The sequence below is a fragment of the Siphateles boraxobius genome, unplaced genomic scaffold (genome assembly GCF_051911475.1).
Source record: "Siphateles boraxobius isolate OS27281-9 unplaced genomic scaffold, OSU_SipBor_1 31, whole genome shotgun sequence".
NCBI classification, from domain to species: Eukaryota; Metazoa; Chordata; class Actinopteri; order Cypriniformes; family Leuciscidae; genus Siphateles; species Siphateles boraxobius.
In genome coordinates this window covers 3,401,019-3,424,620 of record NW_027508931.1, presented here as the reverse complement: position 1 = coordinate 3,424,620, position 23,602 = coordinate 3,401,019, and the positions used below count along the sequence as shown (strand labels likewise).

The 23,602-nt window shown below is 38.8% G+C and overlaps 1 protein-coding gene across 1 annotated transcript; it reads left to right on the top strand.

Moving 5' to 3' along the window:
* Positions 1-21,698, top strand: nup93 (nucleoporin 93). The gene is made up of 22 exons (XM_077193364.1): positions 1-156; positions 697-893; positions 1,008-1,125; positions 10,572-10,634; positions 12,385-12,513; positions 14,131-14,205; positions 15,084-15,176; positions 15,286-15,425; positions 16,432-16,564; positions 16,814-16,971; positions 17,184-17,349; positions 17,469-17,562; positions 18,721-18,912; positions 18,990-19,116; positions 19,597-19,669; positions 19,766-19,810; positions 20,070-20,186; positions 20,271-20,389; positions 20,692-20,809; positions 20,903-20,986; positions 21,196-21,324; positions 21,475-21,698. The coding sequence occupies exons 2-22, from the start codon at positions 715-717 to the stop codon at positions 21,583-21,585; spliced, it is 2,463 nt and encodes an 820-aa protein (XP_077049479.1). The 5' UTR covers positions 1-156; positions 697-714; the 3' UTR covers positions 21,586-21,698.
* Positions 21,699-23,602: the final 1,904 nt, after the last annotated feature.

Below are 23,602 nucleotides of genomic sequence, written 5' to 3'. Positions count from 1 at the left end.
AGTCGCGGGTGTTTTTGGGAAAAAATGGTTTGAACCAATCAGCGCTCGCTCTCACAGAAACCCGGGATGTCACGAGGGGGATGTGTTTAGCATAGCGGCTAAAGTGAAATCATTCTAGTATAGCCGCTATAAGAATAACGTTACACATTCAGCGAGGTGGGTTGTTACATATGCGTTAACTAATTAACTATTTAAAAGTTTGTTGATTGTAGTTGCATTTGACAGGTGTCTGTTTGGGACACGTTTACCGACAGTCCCTCATGTCAAGTTAGCTTGCTAGCAAGTGACAGTCATTTCTATTGACTACAGTTATTACAAAAGCTAAACAACCATGATATTCATTAAATGTAGCACTAATATTATGTTATCTATCTACCTATTTATCTATCTATCTATATATTTTCATATGACGAATATTCGTCAAAGCAATGCTAAAAGATTAAATGCGAATGTATGTATATCATGTCACTGACTTACCTAAGCAATCATGAAAATTATATATATTTTCAACAAAAATCTCAGGGTTACTACTGTAAAATCGTGATAAATTAACGGAGTCTCTTTCAAACTGTAGGGTTATCAATGTAAAAAGCTTTCAGTATTAGTGATAACAAAAACTAGTATCAGATAATCTGCTGGGTAATGACGTGCATATCACCATGTGTAACAGGCACACTGCTCTTGTTTTGCTGTCAGGTGGAACAGGTGCTGGAAATGGATGCTGAGGGATTCGGGGAACTCCTGCAGCAGGCAGAACAGCTTGCAGCAGAGACTGAGGCCGTGTCCGAGTTGCCCCATGTCGAGCGAAACCTACAGGAGATCCAGCAGGCAGGAGAGCGACTACGGTCCCGCACTCTCACCAGGACCTCTCAAGACACAGCTGATGTAAAAGCGTGAGTTTTCAGATTGATGTGTTAATATGAATTGGCATGACTTTTAAATACATTTGAAGTAATAAAAAAAGCATGCTCTTTAAAATGGTGCCATCATTTTTTTTTTTACTCCAGCTCCATCCTCCTGGGCTCTCGTGGTCTTGACATCTTCCATATCTCCCAGCGTCTTGAAAGTCTCAGTGCGGCCACTACATTTGAGCCTCTTGAGCCAGTCAAGGACACAGATATTCAGGTTAGTAGGTGTTTTGTTTGGGTGGGAGGTTGTGTTCATAGTTGCGTTTATACTTTATACCTCCCCATTGCATCCCATGAGATGCAGCTGTGTTATGTCATATATTTAGCTACTGCTTAAATTGTTTAAACTGTAGCATTTGTTGTTATCAAAGTGCTCTAATTTTCTGGATGTACGCTACAGTTTAAAATAACTTCTATACACCAAGTTCTAAAGTTTGGGGTCGGTAAGATTTTTAAAGGCTTTTCAAAGAAGTCTCTTATGCTCACCAAGGCTGGAATTAACTGATAAAAATATTCAGTAAAACAATATATAACAAACCTCATTATATTATATAACAATATTGTAAAATAATATTACAATTTTTTGTAATTTAATATTTTTAAATATTCACATGATTCTTCAGAAATCACTCTAATATGCTGATTTGCTTAATTTGAATTTAAGTTGATCTGCTTAAAGGCACAATATACTGTATAAGATTTTTAGATTAAAATATCCAAAAACCACTAGAACAATGTTATATTTTGTTGACTTGTACTTGCATTGTTCCAAACGTTTCCAACAATGTATAGCTCAACACGGTTAGTCTTCTTGTTTGAATCACTTGTTTTCGTGATTTACCTAGAATAGCTTACAATGTTTATACCATGCCTCAGAGACAACACAAATTTGTCAAGTGGCTAACAAGGCATAATCATAGAGAACTTTCTCCATCACACATTATATTTTTAGCATTTAGCAACACAAGTCTTCCAGTTTTATTAATATGATATTCCAATATCGATCTAGATTACTGCAAAGTGCATATAATATAACTTTCAACACTCCCATATGTATTTGGTATGATTGTTTTCAGCATAAGCATAATAAAAGCACCGCTGGACTCAAATGCCGGTGTGTATCGCAGGTCTCTCTCATTAGCATTCGCTCCAGCCCTGCTTCATACCACAGTAACGATAATAAAACTTTAATACATTAGCTCATCCATGAACATGATTTCTGCCCGAGTCCGTCGGATTCCTTTCCATCGGTGAAGGTGAAGACGAGAACTCCCATGAATCCACGCTCAATCACGGCTTCATCAAGCTACGCCTTTTTGAATAAGCAACCTCTAGCGGCCTCTAGCATTTAAGAGCAGCAATAAGTGGAAACCAGCCGTTTCATAAAATTGCCTTGCAAATACAGTTTGCTGGAATATTGTGCTGTGATGGAGATCCCAAAGATTTAGTGGTGTGTTTTTTTTCCCATAGTAAACCAAGTTACTTTCTTTTGATATGGTCAGAAGGCAACAGTGGAGCATTTCTCATTTTATATTCTATATTTTTTAGTCCGAGTCTGTCATTGTCCTCCTTTTTCTCATTTTAAAACATGTATGGGAAGTAAAATCAAGCTTTACACCACCATTTCCACAAATAAGTGGAAACCAGCTGTTTCATAAAATTGCCTTGAAAAGTGCAGTTTGTTTGAATATTGTGCTGTGATGGAGTTTACCAAAGATTTAGTTGTTTTTTTTTTGTTTTGTTTTTTTACATAGAAAATCAAGTTACTTTCTTTTGATATGGTCAGAAGGCAACAGTGGAGCATTCCTCGTTTTATGTTCTATATTTTATAGTCCGAGTCTGTCATTGTCCTTCTTTTTCTCATTTTAAAACATGTATGGGCAGTAAAATCAAGCTTTACACCACCATTTGATACAAGTTTGCTTGTCATATACATGGACATCAAATATCATGACTAAATTGCTAGTTGCTAGCTGGTCTGATGATAAGTTTTTTAAAATATATTTTAATAAGTTGTACTCATTTCTGTGCTGTATTGTCATGTATGTTAAACTTAATCAGATACCTAGTTGATTTTGCTTTTAAATGTGCTTTGAGATGCATTTTTTTAAACTTCAGTCTGTAATTGTTAATTTAATATATGTTTATATTTATTTTATTTTATTTTAAGTCGCTTCTATTTGAAACCATCTGCTGTGCATGTAAAGGATTCTATTTTTAAAAAAGAGATCCTAATATCAATAAATGATTTAGCTTGTCAGTTACAACAAACATTTTTAAATGTAATTTTTAAAAATGAATCCTAATTGTATGCATGAGACGGTTTGATTTTTATTGCCAGCAATTTTATGTGTAACTTAACCACCATTACTTCAGACTTCATTGTCACATGATCTTTCAGAACATTCTAACAGGCCTATGCTGATTTGGTGCTCAAGAAGCATTTTCTTATTATTATCAATATTGAAAACAGTTGTACTGCTTAATATTTTTGTGGAAACCATGATACAGTCTGACATATTCTTTTATGAATAGAAAGTTCCAAAGAACAGCATTTATATTAAATAGAATTTTCTTTTAACATTATAAATGTCTTTACAGTCACCTTTGATTAATTGAATGCATCCTTGCTGAACAGAATTATTAATTACTTACTGTCCTGAAAATGTTTTGTTGGTAGTGTTTGGTTTTTGTTATTGCTTTCCCTGTTAGTGATGTACTCGGCATCGACGTAGGGTAATAATTTGATGAGACATTCCGCATCACTGCCTCAGTAGAAGCCAAATAAACATTTAAACAATCTCCACACTAAGCCCATTTATAATTAGCACTAGGCTGTTGCCTTTAGAGCTTGAGAGACAGGATGGGTCTAATGGGTCTCAGACAGTCCATGTGTATGCGTCTATCTTCATGGCAACAGGTTTTCCTGCTATTCATGGTTTTGTACATTATCATTGCTCCTTAGTGCAGCTTTTCATGTGTATGTAGTACCATACCCCATGCATTTCCTGCTGTTTATTTTGATTTGGGAATTTGTGGATGGTAACTTTTGGGAATTATATATAGTTCATGCTGTGTGGATTGATTATATGTGTTTGCTAAGGCGTGACTTTGCTGAAGCAATGGGTTACAATTGAATTCAGCTGCATCTGTAATAGTAAGACTTTCGTGATGATCAAGAGGCGTGACGTGGCAAAACTTGAGTCAGGCAATGCATTGTGTAATTATTAAAACCATTTACAAACAAACATTGAAATTACACAGCCAAGAGCATTACAACTTAAGAAAGAGTTTCATGTTTTAATAAAAATGTAATAAATGTAAAAAAGGCAAAATAATTTTTTAACTTGTTTATTACTTCATGAAACGTAACTGTGGTTACTACGCCCCCCAGTGGATGCTGTTGATACAAGAGGATTATTCAATTCATGCATATTTCCAATCCCTGTTTGTTATTCTGTTCTGGTACACAAAGCACCTGAAGACAAATAGAGCACGTGGGTTCAGAAAGGGACAGAAGGGTGATGATTATGGTGACTGCATTGTGTTGCTACTGGTTTAGTGAATTATAGTGAGTTCACTAGAGCCAGGAATCAGCCGTCAAGTCAACACTGAGCTGGCAAACCACATGATTTTGTGGCTTTTGTCCATGTCTGCACACCTCATAGCATTGTGAGCCACTAAGCTTAAATTAGTCTGTTTGGTGGGATTTTACTGCATAAGTGGAAAATGTTTGTACTTTTCCAGTGTGTATACATTTACTGCTGCAAACCAGTGACCTAAATGTATTTACACAAAATCACAGGAAGTAATATATCATCACATTCTTGAATGTTGAAGTGGATTTGAGATAAACTAAAGCCTGATGTTGCAAATGCTCTTGTCATGCCATTAATTGGGGCTTCATCCATTATCAAATAATAATAAATAATAATTCATTACATTTATATAGCACTTTTCTCAATGTGCAGCATCACCTGGATGATCCTACGTCAGCCATATTGCGCAAGAATGCCCACCGCACACCAGATTATTGGTGAAGAGGAGACAGTGATGAAGCCAATTAGTGTGTATATATATATATATATATATAAGGCCATGATGGATAGAGGCCAGTGGGCAAATATGGGGTTACACTCATACTCTTTCAAAAGACATCCTGGGATTTTTTTGTGACCACAGAGAGTCAGAACCTCGGTTTAACGTCTCATCCGAAGGACGGTGCTCTTTGACAGTATAGTGTCCTCATCACTATACTGGGGTGTTAGGACCCATGCAGACCGCAGGGTGAGCGCCCCCTGCTGGCCTCACTAACAGCGCTTCCAGCAGCAACCTGGTTTTCCCCTGGTCTCCCATCCAGGTACTGACCAGACTCAACCCTGCTTAATCATTATTGGGAAAGATGTCAGTTTTACTTTGTTATTCCAATTTTTTGACAAATTCTGTTTTGACAAACACTTTTGTGGTTTAATGTCGATGAAGAGGTACTATAAGTCTTACAGAAGGGGCACTTTATGTCTTACTGAAGGGCTTCCATAACTTGGGAAAATTGGATCTAGACTGGTGATTATCTGTAAATTATCCAAATCTATGGCCTATTTTCAATGCGCAGAGACGAGGCATTTCTGTAGCCTGTATGAGAAAAACAGTAAGATCATTTTATTTAGGCATTTTACAATTTTAATTGGATAATATATAGAGCAGACAGGAAGTAATCAGAATCTGAGCTGGGTGCCCGGACTTTAAATGGGATAGTTCACTCAAAAATGAAAATTTGCCGTTAATTTACTCACCCTCAGGTTATCGAAGATGTAGGTGACTTTTTCTTCTGTAGTAACAGTAAAGAAGCTTTTTAGCTGAAACCGTAGTCCTTGGTGATTCATACAATGCAAGTCAACTGCTATCGTCACTTCGGAAGACAAAAACAATACACAGGCAAAACAAAATGAATACCTGTGGCTCCTGATGATACATTGATGTTTTATGAAGTGAAATGATCAGTCTGTCCAAGAAACTGAACATTATTTACAACATTATTACCTGTAATACACAAGCTTGCGCTCCAGACTGTCGTGAATGTGCTCAGGACTGTTTGGCGAGGCTGTGGATTACAGGTAATAATGTTCAAAATAATGTTCATTTTCTTGCACAGACTGATCGTTTCACTTCATATGACCCCAATGTGTCATCAGGAGTCACTGGTATTAATTTTATTTTGCCTATATGTTTTTTTGATTCTCAAAGTGACGTTAGCTGCTATTGACTTTTATTATGTGAATTACCGAGGACCACGGTTTCAGTTAAAAATATTCTGTTCTACTGAAGAAAAAGAGACTCCTAGACCTTGGATGGCCTGAGGGTGAGTAAATTAACAGAAAATAAAAAAAAAATTGGGCAAACTTTCCCTTCAACTTGGGTTAACCGTAGCACAACCGTAGTGCACATATTTTGACTCTTTATCAGAATCAAAAGATATTTCGAATTTTTGACCAATCACACAGCCGCACCCATTAAATGTACAGGAGATGTTTAACAGATTATGTCCTGATAATAGCAATTGGATGATGTCATCAATTGCTTCTTTCCATAAAGGATAAACATATTTTCGTCTGTTCGAATGTTATAGACGCTTATAGAGAATTGGCTGTTGACTCATCAAGTCCTGTAATGATCTACTTGGTTTTCGCTTCCTGAAGGTTCGAAACAATCTACCCCCACCCATCTTTTCCACTGCTTATCTCTTCTCTCCTTTTCTTTTTCACTGTCTCTATCCCTCCCCCTACTCTCGTCTTTGTCAGATATATTTTTGTGGTGGGCCTGCCAGAGTGCAGACTCTTACTGGAAGTGCACTTACTGCCTGGCACTTTCCTCACCTCCCTCCCTGCCCGAACGTATGTGTGTTTGTGCCTGACAATCTCTTTATCATTATCACTACAACTCTGATTGACTCTAAGGGCTATGAGATTTAATATCTTCCTTTTGTCGAACTTGTGTAACTGCTCTTCCATTTATCATCATCTTCGTTCTCATTATGTATCGCCACAGTCTCAATCTCCTATTGAAAAGACGTTCAGAATCGCATTAAACTCGCTGCTGAATAAAACAAAGATGCTGCAGGTGCCATGCTCAGAATTGTATCAGTAATTGTGCCGAGATATCCAGATGTGCATCGACCCTGTGAGGTGGCGGCAAAGTGTAAATTGTATATTGTGCGTGCTCCATAAGGCTGCTGAGCTGCCTGCCTGAAGACAAAGGAAATGCTTGCTACCAATGAGGCGTAGTCTCTTGCCTTTCTCTCGCCTTCTGCATTTGTGTGTGTGGACCCAACCTGCAGCCTTCTGTAACCCACATGTTTCCATTATAAACTAAGGATAATATAATTTTTTTTAAGGCACAAACTCGATTTTGGTGCCTATGTCCTGTAGTCAAAAAGGCAAACGCCTTAAATGACAGACTGAAAGCAGGAGATGCTTTACCCGAGCAAAATGGCGCCGAAACCGGCGATGCATCTCATCTTTTTTCTTTAACTCTCACTTCAACTTACTTCCATCTTTCCTGCACCATACCTTCACACTAGAGTGTGTTATCTAAGCACACAATGGTAGGTGTGGGATAAGTGCAAATAGCTCTACATGTGGAGTCTGATCTCTGGTCGGTGCACTCTGTTCATTAACTAAACATGACTCTTAAGAGGATTATTAGCCCAGTTTCTGGACAGGATGTCGAAATCCATCAGGAGAGTGTGTGGTGGGGGTGGGGGTGGGGGGGGGGGCATTACCATAATTGCATTGCGCTTGCAGAAGTGGAAAAAGGAAGGATGCAGAGATGTTTAAAAAAGGAAGAAATGAGTGTGAGTGAATGAGGAGGCTGGCAGGGATGCTGGAGGAGAGATGAGGAGGAGGGGTGGACGGCTGATGGTAAACAGGCACACGGATCAGGTTGAATAATGACTTCTCCTCGGATTCCCCCCGTGTCTCTGGGCTGACTTGGTACACTCCGCCTCTGACAATAAAGCAGCCCACAGTAACCCTGCTCGTGGCTCATATCTAGGTTCAGACCACTGGGCCGCCTTGAGGTAAAGAAGAGTGAATGTGGCAGACAGAGTGGCCCTCTGGTAAAAGAGGTTAGAAACGCCCCAGAAATGCACTGGCCCGCTTCCACAGGACGAAGAAGATGGAGAGAGCAGGAGCAGGGGACGGGCACACCGCTTCTAGACAGTTTCACCTCCCAGCAGCACTTTCCCAGCAGGTTAAACCAGAGCATGAGTGAGTATCACCTACACACACATGCATTCTACACCTCGCTATTCTACATGTGTCTCGGTCAGTCGGTTCAACCAGGAAAATGAGACTGTCGCCTTCTCCGAAGGGATGATGAAGATGGCGAGGAGGATGATGATGAAGGCTTGTCTGTCACACAGGAAGTGGTTGGGTTAGGGTGGGGTTCCTCCACTAATAATTGTGCAGAAGAAAATGAAAGATAAAAAAAAAGAGAGGGATGTGTAGATATAGAGGGGCTGTTTTGTTTAAATCAACTGCCGTGGGTTTGGTTGGCGTATGTATGCATGTCTTTTGTCCATCTCTTGCATTCGATGCCAATCCTTGTCATATTTTCTGCTATATGCTCCTGCTATTTTCACTTTACTTCTCAATCTGTGATGGTCAATATCAGTGCATTGCGTTATACCTGATTTCAAAATATAAATGCATCCAAAAGGAGGTGTGTGCATCATGAACATGTATGAATTTTATATGTTGCATTCATTACTATGGCTTTGAGTATGTATGTATGCATTTCATATTGTAATATTGACGTTTTTTTGCCCGTAATGATGAATCGTTTTTATCTCTATCAAACTCGTTCAATATTCGCTGTGCTTTGAATCTTCCAGAAATCCACAGTGCTTAATTGAAGGGGATATGATAACCTTCCCTTTCAGCATATGAAATCTGCACTTTGTCTAGCGGCTTTAATGCCAGCCTTTAGTCACGCATTTATTTCACCGTGGTCAGATGATTCAAAATGTGCATCAAAAGATATGTGAATCTTTGGTATAAATTGCAAATCTGATCTCCTCTGAGAACTTTATTTCAATGTGACTAATAGTGGGTTAAAATGACATATGCAATGACATGCTTCACAGTATGTATTAAGCATGTTCTCAGTTTAGGCATGACCCAAATGCATCCATTTAAAATGTGTTCCTTTTGTCAGTTAGTGGGTCTTGGGTACTTGATGCAGAGCATGGATGCCTGAAGGAGGCACTGTTCTGTAGCTAGCGGTTGGAGGCACAGTGACTGAGCAAGAAATAATTCTGCTAAGTACGAAATGTTGGCTGCTCCCACACCTTAACCCCCCCCAACCCACTTTCCATCTCTGTATCCATTAGCTCAGCTTGTTCGTTCAGATGTGTCATTTAGACATTGCGTTCCCCAAATCAGAATAAATCAATCCTCATTTACAGCTGTCAGTCAAAGTGTTGATGGGGGTTGTGCGATCTCAGAGGGGGAGGAAAGAAGTGAGGAATCAGCGGGGGGAGGGGAGGTCAGGATTCAACTCTGTACTTAACACTTGGATAAGAGAGGAGTCAAGGATTTAATGATGGTGTCAAGGAAACATCTTGAAAATCAATGTAGTGGCATGTTTTTTATGACATTACCGTATTCAGTAAAAATCAATGGAAAATGTACTTGATGCTTTTTAAATTCCATCTATGTTACAATAATAAAAGCCGATGAGTGCAGGTTCCAGTTCAGAGGTCACGTTTCTCTCCATCCTTCAATATTGGATTTTTAGTGATCTGATGATCCTCCAAACCCATCAGAACCAGCTTTCCCCTTCCATCAGTACCACTCCCTATCCCAGCCCCCACTCAATGTGTGTGTGTGTTGCACGCCATTCCAGTGACTTCTCTGTCCTCAGGATCAGCTGCTGGATCTTTCTGTTCTGTTTAATCAAAACGAATGCGGGTGTGTGTGTGAGTGTTCGTTACCCTGGTGTACATCAAAAACGAGTGCTTATAATGCATCCATACAGGTTGTTCGAGCTGCACACTTGTCATCTAGTCAGAAAATGTAGCTTGTGTATCCGTTGAGGCTACTGATGTGTGCATTTTCCATCTGTGATCGAACAAAGATGACGTTTTAGATGATGATGGTCCATAATTAGATATAAGCAGCTGTTAGCTGTTAAGGATTTGCGTTGGGGAACATTCAAATCGGGCTTGTCTCTGGTTTTGTCAGTGTCATAGAGATTGGTCCAAAAAGTCTAGATGCGTGGAAACCAAGCCGTTTGAACCACATTTTCCAAACCTGTCCATAAACTTCTGTGTGTAGAACTGTGGTTCACGTGTTTGCACGAATGTTGGGTATCTTAAATGCACAGTACTTTTAGTACACTCAAGAACGTATTGAACCAAAGCTTTGCTGAACAGTCGAGAGCCGCCATTTTGGGCGATCTCTCATAGGGTGGATTCTAAGCACATTTTTAGGAGTTATTTTAATAATGATGCCAATTCTCCATCTCTAGCCTGTGGTGCTTGCGTCTTAGACGAAGTATGGAGGGAATGAGAGAGAAAGGGAGAGAGGGCGTGTGCTCTGCATGCAGAAAAGGGGAAAGTAGGTTGCAATACGTTTAACCTCCATGCCGTGTCTCTTGTTCCAGGGCTTTCTCAAGAACGAGAGAGACAATGCACTGCTGTCAGCCATCGAGGAATCACGCCGCAGGGTGAGTGTCTTCCTTCAGTACTCTATATCCTTTTTATTGATTTTCTTAGTTGGTCAAATTATGCCTTTTTGTCCATTGTAGAGAAAAGGAATATGATTTTTAGCAACATTAAACCTCAGTATAACTACATCTCGTATTGTCCAGACATTTAGAATCTGCACAATTCATCTGACTGCTCCTTTAAAAGCGTCTCCTTCCGAGGGTCACTCTTTCGGTTTCAGGCCAAATCCCCTTTTCCCCTTATTGCCTCTTCAGCTACTGTCAGCGAGGTAAAAACAGGCCCTTTCAGCTGTCATTACGGTATCCATCTCTCAGCAGCAGAAAGCTCAGGTCAATATCCATCTATCCTCTCAGTCTAGTCATCAAACCTCTCAGGAGGAGGAATGTCAGCAAAGAGATGGAGAGGATAATTTGCTCACCAAAGAGGAGGTGTTAACCAATGACCCAGATTACCTGGATGTGACAAAATGTCGCTGGTGAAAGTTTTGGGTCCTCAAGCACTAAAGTAAAATGTATGTCCATCACAGACAGGGTCAAAATCACACAAGATTTTTGACAACTTTTGCTGACTATTAATTACTATAAATATATAAATATTTCTTACAGACCATCAAATCTGTTTTGCATTATTTATATTTATTTAAAAAAAATAATGGCACCTGTCTGGAAAAACATGACAACTCATCTTGATTTAGTTCCTCATATTTTTATTATTGTGCCTTAATGGGAGGAATATTCCACATATTTGTTGCTGCATGGAGAGCTGGGCAGAAAATGGACTAGACGTTTTAGAAGTAGAAGTTTTCTTAAGCAGACCATTTATGTGTTTTTGAATCTTGCACGTCACTTACATCAGCAAGTGTCAGACAATAGTTCTTAAAATTCTACGTAAACTGCAGTTCCTAATAAAGTTACCGTCCAACTGGCAAGTACTTTATTCACACTACTCTCCAAAGCCAATTTTCTTTGTCAATTTTATTTATTTATTTTATTTTTAGTGTTAATTTTGGACCCCAAGTGAAAATGGAGTAAACTGCAGGATGATTAATGGCTTTTTTGACCCAGCAAAATCATCTGGAGAAAAGTTAGTTCCTTTTAGTGCTTATAAAGACATGCACTATTATTTCCCACCCTAAAACAAAAAGCCCCTATGCGTCTTTACCTCTATGAATTTTTCCTGATTCACATTAACTTCTGCACATTGAGTTGATATTATCTCACTCCCTCCTTCATTAAGCTTGATTCCAAAATCTCTTCCTCCAGAGTTCAGAAGCCTTTTTAATTAGAACGCTTGCAATTATCACACGTCGATCCGCCGGGACCGAGAAAAATAGACGTAAGGTCTTCGGATTCAATCAGGGTATGGGCTAAATCGGTAGTAGGCGTGAAGACAGACCCAGATAGTGGCACAGTTCCATTAGCGAGGCCTCCGCGCATCCAGGCTTTAGCGGGCCAGACCCAGTTTGAGTCTCCCCAGGCCCAGCTCTCGTTCCTTGTCCCTCGGAGGTGGGATTGGGGGAAGGGTGAAGATAGTGGTGCCCGTTAGCGCTTATTGGACACAGCATGCTTCCCAGATCCAGGCTGCTCCCTTCTTACTCCACTAGCTATTTTTAATGTGTCACATGTTGGGTAACCTATATATTCACTGAAGGCTTTATAGTTTCGCTCATTTGGCTCTCTATCATCACATGTAGTCTGTTTTTCATGTGTGATTTGTACCTCGATTTTACTCATTCTGTCCTCCTCGCAGACGTTTCTGTTGGCGGAGGAGTACCACAGAGACTCTATGTTGGTGCAGTGGGAGCAGGTGAAGCAGAGAGTGTTGCACACCCTGCTGGGAGCTGGAGAGGATGCACTGGACTTCAGCCAGGAAGTGGAGGTCTGAGGAACATCACGCCACATAAAACACAATACACTCACAGGACAGATATGATATAGCTCCCTTGTATTGTATATATAGCACACACTCACCTCACATCACATGTGACGTGTTCACGAAGCACAAATTTTCTAAGGAGCTTGTTCAGATCTGTTGCTGTGATACGGCCAGCCTGTGGCTACGTTTGGCCTGGATCTGAGTGTTAGTGAAATCTTATCTGGCAAGAGCTTTTCTAGTAGTTCTTTTCAGACAAGGACATTTAGACCTGATTGTCTTTTTATTAATTATAAATGACAAAGCATCACCAAACAGAATTCAAAAATTTCCAATTAATAAAAAGATATATATGAATTTTTTCTCTATCTTTTACGCTGATCATATTAACACACATAGATACACACACACACATTATATATGTATATATATATAGTACATATTAATAAAAACTATAGTGGGAGAGTGAGAGAGTTAGCTTTTTATATATATATATATTATAATTTTAAAATGTATATATTCAAATATTGAATTTGATATTTTATATAACATTATTAATTGCCAATACATTTTTTTTTTCTTGTTAGCTGTGGGTATATTCATATGTGTATATTTTATATAGAGAGAGTTGTGTATGCTCTCAGCATACAAGAGGGGAAAAATCATGTGAGAATAAGATGGTTTTGTTTTTAGAGGCTATTATTCATAAATAAAGGGTGTTTTGGCAGCACTGCTCACATCTCTGCTGTCACAAAATGGAGAGGTGAGCAAGAGGAAGGATGTAGAAAACATCAAACATTGAAGATCACAAGCACTCTTCTTCTGAATAATATATACCAAAAAATGCATGTTTCACTCTTATGTCCTCAAGTATAACAATAGTCCGTCTACGGCAAATAGCGACAGTCTTTTGACTCAGAATATGCTTTTGTCTTTCCTTATATTGTCCTATAAAGGATTCGAGAAGAGTGTTGTGTTTGTGTGTATATTGTGTATTTTGCTCTAGGAGATTTTTGACTGCTGTCCTGCTGCTTTAATTATTAAACAGCAGTTAAATTTTCCATGTGTGACCTGCTGTTCTCTTCCTATGCCAGGAGCTCACTCTTTCTTGTACACCCAGCCTGAGTCGCCCCTCCCTGCTAGATAGTCACACAAACTACAACGCCTCAGTGGCTTTCTTGCCAGGCTGTTCATGGAATTTTTCTACTAGGAAGTGTGTGCACGCGTGCGTGTCTTTGAAAATAATTTCAATTAAAGCACCATATCCTTTATCAATGTCAAATCTTTCTAAATGTTTTTTCTTTAGAACGGGTTGGATACAATTATGTCCACGTAAAAAATTGATGGTTTTCGTGTGTGTGTGTCTCTCTCTCTCTGTATATTCACAGTACTGAGCTGTGTGCTCTCAACCGTGAGTTATGTTCTTAACAATAGCTTCACGGTACATTGGTCGCTGCATTTAGATTAAAACAACTCTCCGAGATAAACGCAGCTTGTGCACTTGTCAAACCCACGCTTTTAGAGGCACATATGCACACCTACACATGTAGAGAATATTAATACAGTCTTGTTGTGTAGACATCCTTGTTTATGCCTTAACGACTGTTGCTATGTGCCCCACAGCCCAGTTTCGTGAGTGAGGTCGCAGTTCCAGGACGCAGTGCACTGGACAGTGTGGAAGTTGCCTACAGCCGACAGGTTTGTAGAAAGCCACACACATACAAAATAAATATAATGACAAATAAAAAATAAAACAAAAAAATGTTAAATATATACTGTATCTATTAATATATATATATATATTTTTAATTTGCCATTTCTATCTATTTATTTATTTATTTGTTTGTATGTATATAAATTTAAAGTACAAAAATATATCTATTATATATTTTAAGAAATCATTTTAATACATAATATTAAAAAAATACTAAAAATGTATTAAAGCTTTAGCGTATAATTAGCGCATGAAATCAGTCATCTGAACATTATAATTTACAGTAGAATTGTTAACTTTCCAGAATTTTGAAACATCACAGAGAAAGAAAAAACTGTCCGAAACCAATATAATCACTAATAAATAATTCAGACATGTTGAAAATAAACGAGTGGCTCATAGTTAATCGGAGTACCTTGTCATTTAGTTCAGCTTAGCTTTTCTCTTGGTCAGGGATCTAGACACAAGAATAAATGTTTTGTGTTTTGCGAGCCTAGCTCAGTTGATCTATAAAATTGATTGGCTGGATGATGTCATGATGGGTAAGCTCCCAATCTATCCATAAAGGGGAGGGCCGTTTCTCACCCTCTTCTCCTTTGTTCTCCTTTTTATTATCAGATCTCTCTTCTATTTCTTTTGTCTTTTTTTCTCTAATCATGTGTCGCCACATCGCCTGCGGAGTCATCTTTCTAGTCTTTGCACTCTTTTTTGAAGACCTTCTAAACATTTTTATCCTGTTTGTTTTGTTTTTCATCATCCTTCATTTCACCTCCAGATCATAGTGGATCCAGCTGCCCAGAGCTTGGCCAGCAATCAGTCTTTGACCTTCATTCTCAATTTGCATTTTTCCTCTTTCGTTTAGATCTACATCTTCAATGAGAAGATAGTAAATGGGCATCTTCAGCCCAACCTGGGAGATCTCTGTGCATCAGTGGCCGAAAGCCTGGATGACAAGGTACATCACATTTGGCTTCAGCATGTGTGTTCTTAACTGTGCTTTTCATCTCAAAAATGTAGGGAAGCGATTGCATTAATAGTAAAGTTGGTTGTGCGTGTGTTTGTAGAACGTTTCAGACATGTGGCTCATGGTGAAGCAGATGACAGACGTTTTGTTGGTGCCGGCAAAGGACACTCTGAAGAGTCGAGTGTCTGTGGACATGCAGATGGCCTTCGTCAGACAAGCTCTACAGTTCCTGGAGAACAGGTGAAAGAAAGGAAATTCAGCTTGCTCTTTGATTAGAGAGATAATATTGACATTGCATGTTTTATTCAATTCACATTTATTTATGTAGCGCTTTTAACAAAGCAGCTTTACAGAAAATGCATGAGTCCACATTACAATTTCGAGTGATCTGTTATCAGAGTTAACTGTCTAATTTATGTATTTCAGAAATCTACATATTCAAAATCACAGTTTGCTAAGAATATATTAATTTAAACGATGTAATAATTTAAGGCAGAAACAATTAGCTCATTGAATAATGAAAAGTAATGAATGTTTCACTGTACAATTGTACAGTTTACTCTGATTAAAGACTTCCAATTTATTGTGGAAATTGTTTGTATGATTCTGCAGTTACACTGAATGTTAAATGCTTTTGAAATAAGTCACAGACTTTTTTTTATGTAATTTATTTTTAATGGTAAAGCTGAATTATAATCATCACTCTATTCTTCAGTGTCACATGATCCTTCAGAAATCATTTTAATATGCTAATTTGGTGCTCAAGAAATATGTCTTATCTCATCAATGTTGAAAACAGTTGTGCCGTTTAATATTTTAGTGAAAACCGTGTTCGATTTTTGTCAGGATTCTTTGATAAATAGAAACTTCAAAAGAACAGAATTTGTTTTGAATAGAAATCTTTTGTAACATTATAAATGCCTTTACTGTTACTTTTGATCAATTTAATGCATCCTTGCTGAATAAAAGAAGTGCCTTTTCAATTGTACTGTATGTTCAGGGTTCCTATGGTCCTTGAAAACCTGAAAATATCAGGGATTTCTCACCCACCTAGTCCAGCACTTGAAAAGTCATGGAAATTAATGAAAAAATTTCATGAAAATTTGTGAATATCGATTTTATGCTGTATACATTTTCGTCGGCTTGATTTTGCTCTTGTTTAGATTAAAGGGTGCTTACAGGCCGTAGAGATTTCAGTTTGTGAAACAATCATTCTTAAGCCAATGCTTGTGTCTCTCTTCTACAGCTATAAAAATTACACTATGGTCACTGTTTTTGGGAATCTGCACCAGGCTCAGTTGGGTGGTGTACCTGGCACTTATCAGCTCGTATGCAGCTTCCTAAACATCAAGCTGCCGACCCCGCTGCCAGGCATGCAGGTACTGCAGCAAAACGTGTCCACACCGCACAACACAGGCAGCACTACATCATACAGATTAGACGGCATCACTGCAGATACTCTCGAGCGGACTGCTCTGACTGTGGCTTTCCGTAGTTTAGATAACAGCAGTGGATTCTCCCTGCATGGGCCAATAAGCTGCTTATTTCGGACTTGAAAGTAAAAAGGGGGTAAATGGACGCAGTGTGACCCGAGGATTAATCTTGCTGTGCGTGCATGTGTGTAACAGGACGGCGAGTTGGAGGGACATTCAGTGTGGGCTCTGATCTATTTCTGCCTGCGTTGTGGAGACCTGTCTGCCGCCATGCAGGTGGTGAACAGGGCACAGCATCAGCTGGGAGACTTTAAGATCTGGTTTCAGGAGTACATGAACAGCCCCGACCGACGGTGAGAACGCACATACGCAAACCCCAAAAACTAGATCACATCCTAAGAGAACTATTTCTCCTCTGCTTTTGGTAACTCCTTCTCTCTGGTATGCTTGACCCCGCTTGCTCCCTTTTTGTATCTCATGCATAAGTTTATCTTAAAACTGAATAATTCAGTAAATCTGTTTTATAGTTCTTTATAAATTTACTCAACTGCATTGTTCTTCTCAGTTTGTCTCCAGCCACAGAGAATAAACTACGACTTCATTACCGACGTGTGCTGAGGAACAGCGCAGACCCCTACAAGCGTGCGGTCTACTGCCTCATTGGTAAATGCGACATCGCCGACAATCATGGAGAAGTGGCCGATAAGACTGAGGACTACCTGTGGCTCAAGGTCAGATATAGTCACTGATCGTATATCAGAGTGTACGTTATAGCTGTACGTTAGTAAGTTATCTTTTACTGATGAGTTTAGTTGCCCAGTTTTTGAGTCGTGTTCTGTGCCCCTACCAGCTGAATCAAGTGTGTTTTGATGAGGACGGTAGCAGCTCCCCTCAGGACAGAATGTCTCTGGCACAACTTCAGAAACAGCTACTGGAGGACTACGGTGAGACCCACAGTCATCATTATTAACTAACTATATATATATATATATATATATATATATTCAAATATTAAATTAAATAATATTAAACCATATATAAGTATAGTGTGTGTGTGTGTGTATGTATGTTTATATATATATATGTATACACACACACACATTTTCTAATTGAAACATTTTATAATATTTACTTATCTATACATAATTATTCAAAAATATTTAACAGCTGTTCTGTGATGGGCAGGTTTCAACTAGATTAGATCAGATTCAGAGAAAAATAATTATGAAAATTGGTCATTTTTATTTTATTTTATTTGTTAGTGACACAAGGGGATCCTAACCATTTCTTTAAAACTGGATTAATCAGACTACACTAGTTAATAATATTACAGTTACAAAAATATGTTGGCAATATGTCTTAATGCATTGGGAGAGAGGGATCTTAATAAATCAAGTGGCCTCTGTCAATGTGCAAAACTCAGGTCAAATTATTCCATAAAGCCAATAAATCTTCCCACTTATCTTTTAGATTCACTCCAGTCCTAAAGGAAGAGATTTAATTGGGCATTTGAAAGACTAGGAAGTTAGTCAGTATGCAAAACCCCCTATTCAGTCTCTGCCAGTGTGCCTAGCCCAGATAAAAGTGTATGTCATTGTGCTGTTTTCTCATGGCTTAAACTTCTCCTCGCCCAGTTTTAAAAAGGCATCCGCTTAGTTTCTTCCACCTGCCTGATGAGTCAGTCTTATCTCTCCAGCGCTCCTGCAGTACACCACATTAAAGACTCCCTCTATTGCTGATAAGACTCCTTCACTCCCAGCTGCGCTGCCACTACACTCCATGGAAAGTCGCAGCAGGTCTTTTCAATGCTGCTTTAAGACGTCAGTTTTAATGGCAATTTAAATAAGAGGGGATTATTTCAACTCATGCAAATGGAAAGGAAACAGCCTATTTAAGCACTTCACAGCTGAGGAAGATTTATGTGGAACCTATTACTCGCTTAAAGAAGCATTCAAATTCCTTAAGTTACAAATCCTTATTGGCTGCATGTGCACATTTCCAATATGTGGTTTATATTGTTTTGTAAGTGGTTTTGGATTATCGCAAATATTAATAAATGTGTTCATAAAGGTGTGTGGCATTATTTGAATTGTTTTCTGCAGGTGAGTCCCATTTCTCAGCCAGCCACCAGCCATTCCTGTACTTCCAGGTGCTTTTCCTGACGGCACAGTTTGAGGCGGCCATAGCGTTCCTTTTCCGAGTGGAGCGTCTGCGAAGCCATGCAGTTCACGTGGCTCTGGTGCTGTACGAACTCAAACTGCTGCTCAAATCATCAGGCCAGAGCGCACAACTCTGTAAGTTGTGATCATTGAGTGACGACTCTAAATTGTATCTAGTTTCTGTTCTAAGGAGGTTTCTGGTCTCTTCTCAGTGAGTCAAGAGGCTGGAGATCCTCCAATGGTGCGAAGGCTGAACTTCATCAGGCTGCTTATGCTCTACACCCGCAAGTTTGAGTCCACTGACCCACGAGAGGCTCTACAGTACTTCTACTTCCTCCGGTAATGGCCATCCTAGCCCCTGCTGATGCTATTGAGTCATCTGGGGTAACATACTGAAAGAGCTGATCTTAAATCAGTCAGGTTGAACAGCTATTATACCAAACCTGTTCTGAAATCACCATGTTTCCTGTTTGATGAGTGGCTGAATTGTAAGTCATGACTTTTTCCCTGAAAATTCTGAGCGGAAATCCCTCTCTGAGAAGAGATTAATGTGTCATGAATAACTCAGAACCTTCCACGAATGATCCATGAATAATTAAACCTGTTTCATGCACACTGTGAATTCGATGCTAACTTGCCCCATTGTTTTAAGAGACCTCACAGCCAGGGGAAACAGTTGATCTTCTAAAGGTCTTTTATCATTTGGGTTTCCGTGCGAGCACGTTCATTCGCAGGTCAAAGTGATTTTGTGCTACAAATGGCATAATTGCTGTACTGCACAGAGTGAAAGTTCAATCGCTGTTCTCTGATTGGCCACAGGAATGAGAAGGACAGTCAAGGAGAAAACATGTTCATGCGCTGTGTCAGCGAGCTAGTCATCGAGAGTCGGGAGGTAAGTGTGTACGAGCTCATTGGTGGAAGAGTTTCTGCATACTAATTGCGGTTATCATTACATAATTTCTGTCAATTCTTAACTCTCTTCCTGTAGTTTGATATGCTTCTTGGAAGACTCGAAAAAGATGGAAGCAGAAAGGTATGTTGGAGGCTTTTGTTGTTATATCACCTGACTAGCAGACAGGGAACGTGCCACTTCTTTCTCTGTAACTCATTGTGCACACATTGATTTAGCTTTATATTTGGTTCATTCAGCCGTGCAAGGTTGCGTAGAATGTGCTTTTGTCTCTGAGGTCTTAACAACACAGTGTGTCCTTTCATGCTCAAAACCATTTTGAAAACACCATTGTGCATTCAAAGTCCTCTGCTCTAAGCAGTGCTTGTTTGAATCCCTTCAGCCCGGCGTGATTGACAAGTTTGCCGGAGACACGCGGGCCATCATTACCAAGGTAGCATCAGAGGCCGAGAACAAGGGATTGTTTGAGGAGGCCGTCAAACTGTACGAGTTAGCCAAGGTAAGATATGCTGTGATGTGCCATTGGGTTTATTAGTCTAGTGATGATTTTGTGCCTAAACCATTATTTTCTTTCCTGCATCAGAACTCTGATAAGGTCCTGGAGCTGATGAACAAACTGCTGAGTCCAGTTATTGCTCAAGTCAGCGAGCCCCAGTCCAACAAAGAGCGACTCAAAAACATGGCAGTGGCTATTGCTGAAAGGCAAGTATTTTGTATACAGACCTATAGATTATGGAAGCTAAAATAAAATTAATTTATATCTCCCAGTTGCGCCTTTATATCTCCAAATTACGACTTTATTTATCACAATGAGACTTTGCTCCATGTAGTAGTATCTGCCAATTGCGACTTTATATCTCACAATTGCAAATTTATTTCTTATTTTATCTCACAATTACATTATTTTTTTACAGGCTTTCATTATTAGCCTCCATCTAAATGGTGGATTATGGGTTTTATGGTCTTGTAGTTTCAATGAACACCTTTTGTTTGTTTGAGCACAGGTACCGTACCAACGGTATAGCTGGGGAGAAGTCTGTGGACAGCACATTCTATCTGCTTCTGGACCTCATGACGTTCTTTGATGAGTACCACGCCGGCCACATAGACCGAGCCTATGATGTAAGTCACCTATAAGACCCCTTCTGACCTTGGGCCCATGCTGCTAGTGCTAGCCATCTGACTAATCTATATTTTTGTGCCATTCTGTGTCAGGTTATTGAGAGGCTAAAGTTGGTTCCCTTAAGTCAGGATAGTGTTGAGGAGCGAGTCGCGGCCTTCAGAAACTTCAGTGATGAGGTAAGAAATCGTTATGCATTAGCATAAATTGCCATTTCAGGTGACCCCAAATTAACAAGTAGTTAGCATGTGTTTTGAAATCTTTCCTTTTTGGTTGAGTTGACCAAAATCTAGTCTATAATTTTGAAAAATTATGTGTTTTTTTAAATGGCCAGAACGGAAACCTTAATTCACATGATATTCTCTCATTTATGTCCTAATATTTCCAGGTCAGACATAATTTGTCAGAGGTTCTCCTGGCCACAATGAATATCCTGTTCACGCAGTATAAGCGTCTAAAGGGGGCTGCAGCAGGCACACCAGGAAGACCACAGCGTACCCTAGAGGACAGAGACACGGTAAGATGTATTCTCTAAGATAACAATTATTGCTTATTCAACTATAAAACTAATCCTGAGACCATTATTCACTGGATATTTGACACACACTGTGACAATACATGTTAATCCTGATTAGCTCTTCTCAAGTGTGTGTGTGTTTCTCTGTAGCTGCTGCGCAGTCAAGCCCGGGCTCTGATCACGTTTGCGGGAATGATTCCGTATCGGATGGCTGGAGATACCAATGCCAGACTGGTTCAGATGGAGGTCCTAATGAACTGAAAAGCCCCACCCCACCCTTCTCTTGCAACTCTCCTTTTGTCCTCATTCCATCATTATTTTGTCAATTTATATTTGTATTTTTTTCCATGATTTGAAATAAAAAAATAAGTTCAGTTTTGTTTGTTACATTTTTTATCATAAACCTCATTTTTAATTTGACGTGACGTTGTTTTGTCTCACATTTTCTGTTTTAGTTTATAACACCTCAGTTGCTATTCTTTTTTCAAAAGCCATATCAAATATACAATTACAGTTAATCTCTCATGATATCCAATATCAAGCAATCAATTTGCACATCTCGTGGAGATTATATTCTTTATTATATTAGTGTCAGTGAGATTATTCACTTAGGTAGATTTGGTTGCAGACAGCAATCTGAACTGTACTATATATACAGGGTTCTCACAGTCCTGGAAATATTTGGAAATTCTGTTTTCCAGGCTTGGACATTATGAATTTAATTAGACAAGTTTCAATAGTGAATATACATTTTTCTAGTTATACTTTCCTCTCAGATATTTTATTTATTTATATTGCTCTTCATTAGAGGTTATAATATATTGGTAACACTTTATTTTACACGGCCCTTGTTACACTTTACTTACTATATTAATAACAACTAACCCTAACCGTATAGTAAGTACATTGTTTATTAATATTACTCAGTACTTAAGTATACAATTACACTGTAACAAAGGCACCTTAAAAGAAAGTGTAACCAAATATTTATTTTAAGGGAACACTTTACAATAAATTTCCATTAATGCATTAACTAACAATGAGCAATACATTTGTTACAGTATTTATTCATCTAATGTTAGTAAGAACTTTTTATTTTAATACCGTAATGAAAATAATTAATTCTGTTATTAAAAATGCTTTAGAAGTATTTTTCATTTTTAGTTCGTTAACTAAAGGTTTTTTTTTTTTTGTCTTCGTTTTGGTTCGCTCACACTTTATTTATGTAGGCTATGTTGTGTAACACAATACTGCTGCACAAACAAGTGTACGGGCGGTCAGGGAAGAGTTTAAATCTCGCAGGGATGTGTGTGTGTGTGACATTGATTCTCTCAGCAGATGCTGGGTTAAAGAGGAAATGCCCATAGAGCACACAGATGGAGGTGTTGGCTTCGTCACGGTCGGCTGCAGTGTCTGCTTCGAAACTCTGCTTTGCATTTTTAACCATTAGCATCTGGAGCTGAATATTCCAGTGCACTGTCCTAAATTCAAGGTGCAGGATTCACAATAACTTTACATGATTGTTTTAACTCTATTTCACCCTTTAAACAAAAGCTCTCCTGCCAGGACAAATCTGGTCCACATTCATTCAATCTTCCATATCATAATTGTCCAAATAGAAGTGTCTTGGACAGAAGAAGAAGACCTGGATGGCAAATCTCCCTCTTCACACCGCATGGAGTGGTGTGTTAGGTGTGTGTGCTGCAGCTGGTGTTGTGAATCAGGCCGATGTCACACGTCCGCGATAAACCGGCTATTTCACAACACCAGGGTAGCACCACACCGCTGCCAACAGGAGCTCTCACCTCATTCATCCCTTTTACAAAGCTTAGGCATACATGTAATGTACTGTGCTCAATATGCAAAAATATGGGAGTGCTTCTTTGAAAATAAAACTTTGTGCAACCAAGATGAAGTTTCCTTTTTATTTTTAATGTGAAGTATTACTATTTTAATCAACTTTTTTTCTATTTTATATATATTTTAAGAAGTATTTTATTCCTGTGATGACAAAGCTGAATTTTCAGCATCATTAGGCTACTCCAGTCTTTAGTGTCACATGATGCTTCAGAAATCACTGATCACAGAATATGCTGAAATGGTTCTCAAGGAACACAATCTTATTATTATGAATGTTTAAAACAGTTGTGCTGATTAATTTTTCTCTGAATTCTTTTTCTGGATTATTTGATTGAAAAGAAAATGCAAATGAACAGCATTTATTTGAAATAGAAATCTTTGTAACAATGTGTCTTTATCGTCACTTTTCATAATCTTT

Excerpts from the sequence above, each read along its gene's own strand:
- nup93 (XM_077193364.1), top strand. The coding sequence starts at position 715 with ATGGATGCTGAGGGATTCGGGGAACTCCTGCAGCAGGCAGAACAGCTT. Across the intron at positions 19,811-20,069 it reads AAAAAGATGGAAGCAGAAAG|CCCGGCGTGATTGACAAGTT; the intron begins GTATGTTGGAGG and ends GAATCCCTTCAG. Across the intron at positions 20,187-20,270 it reads AACTGTACGAGTTAGCCAAG|AACTCTGATAAGGTCCTGGA; the intron begins GTAAGATATGCT and ends TTCCTGCATCAG.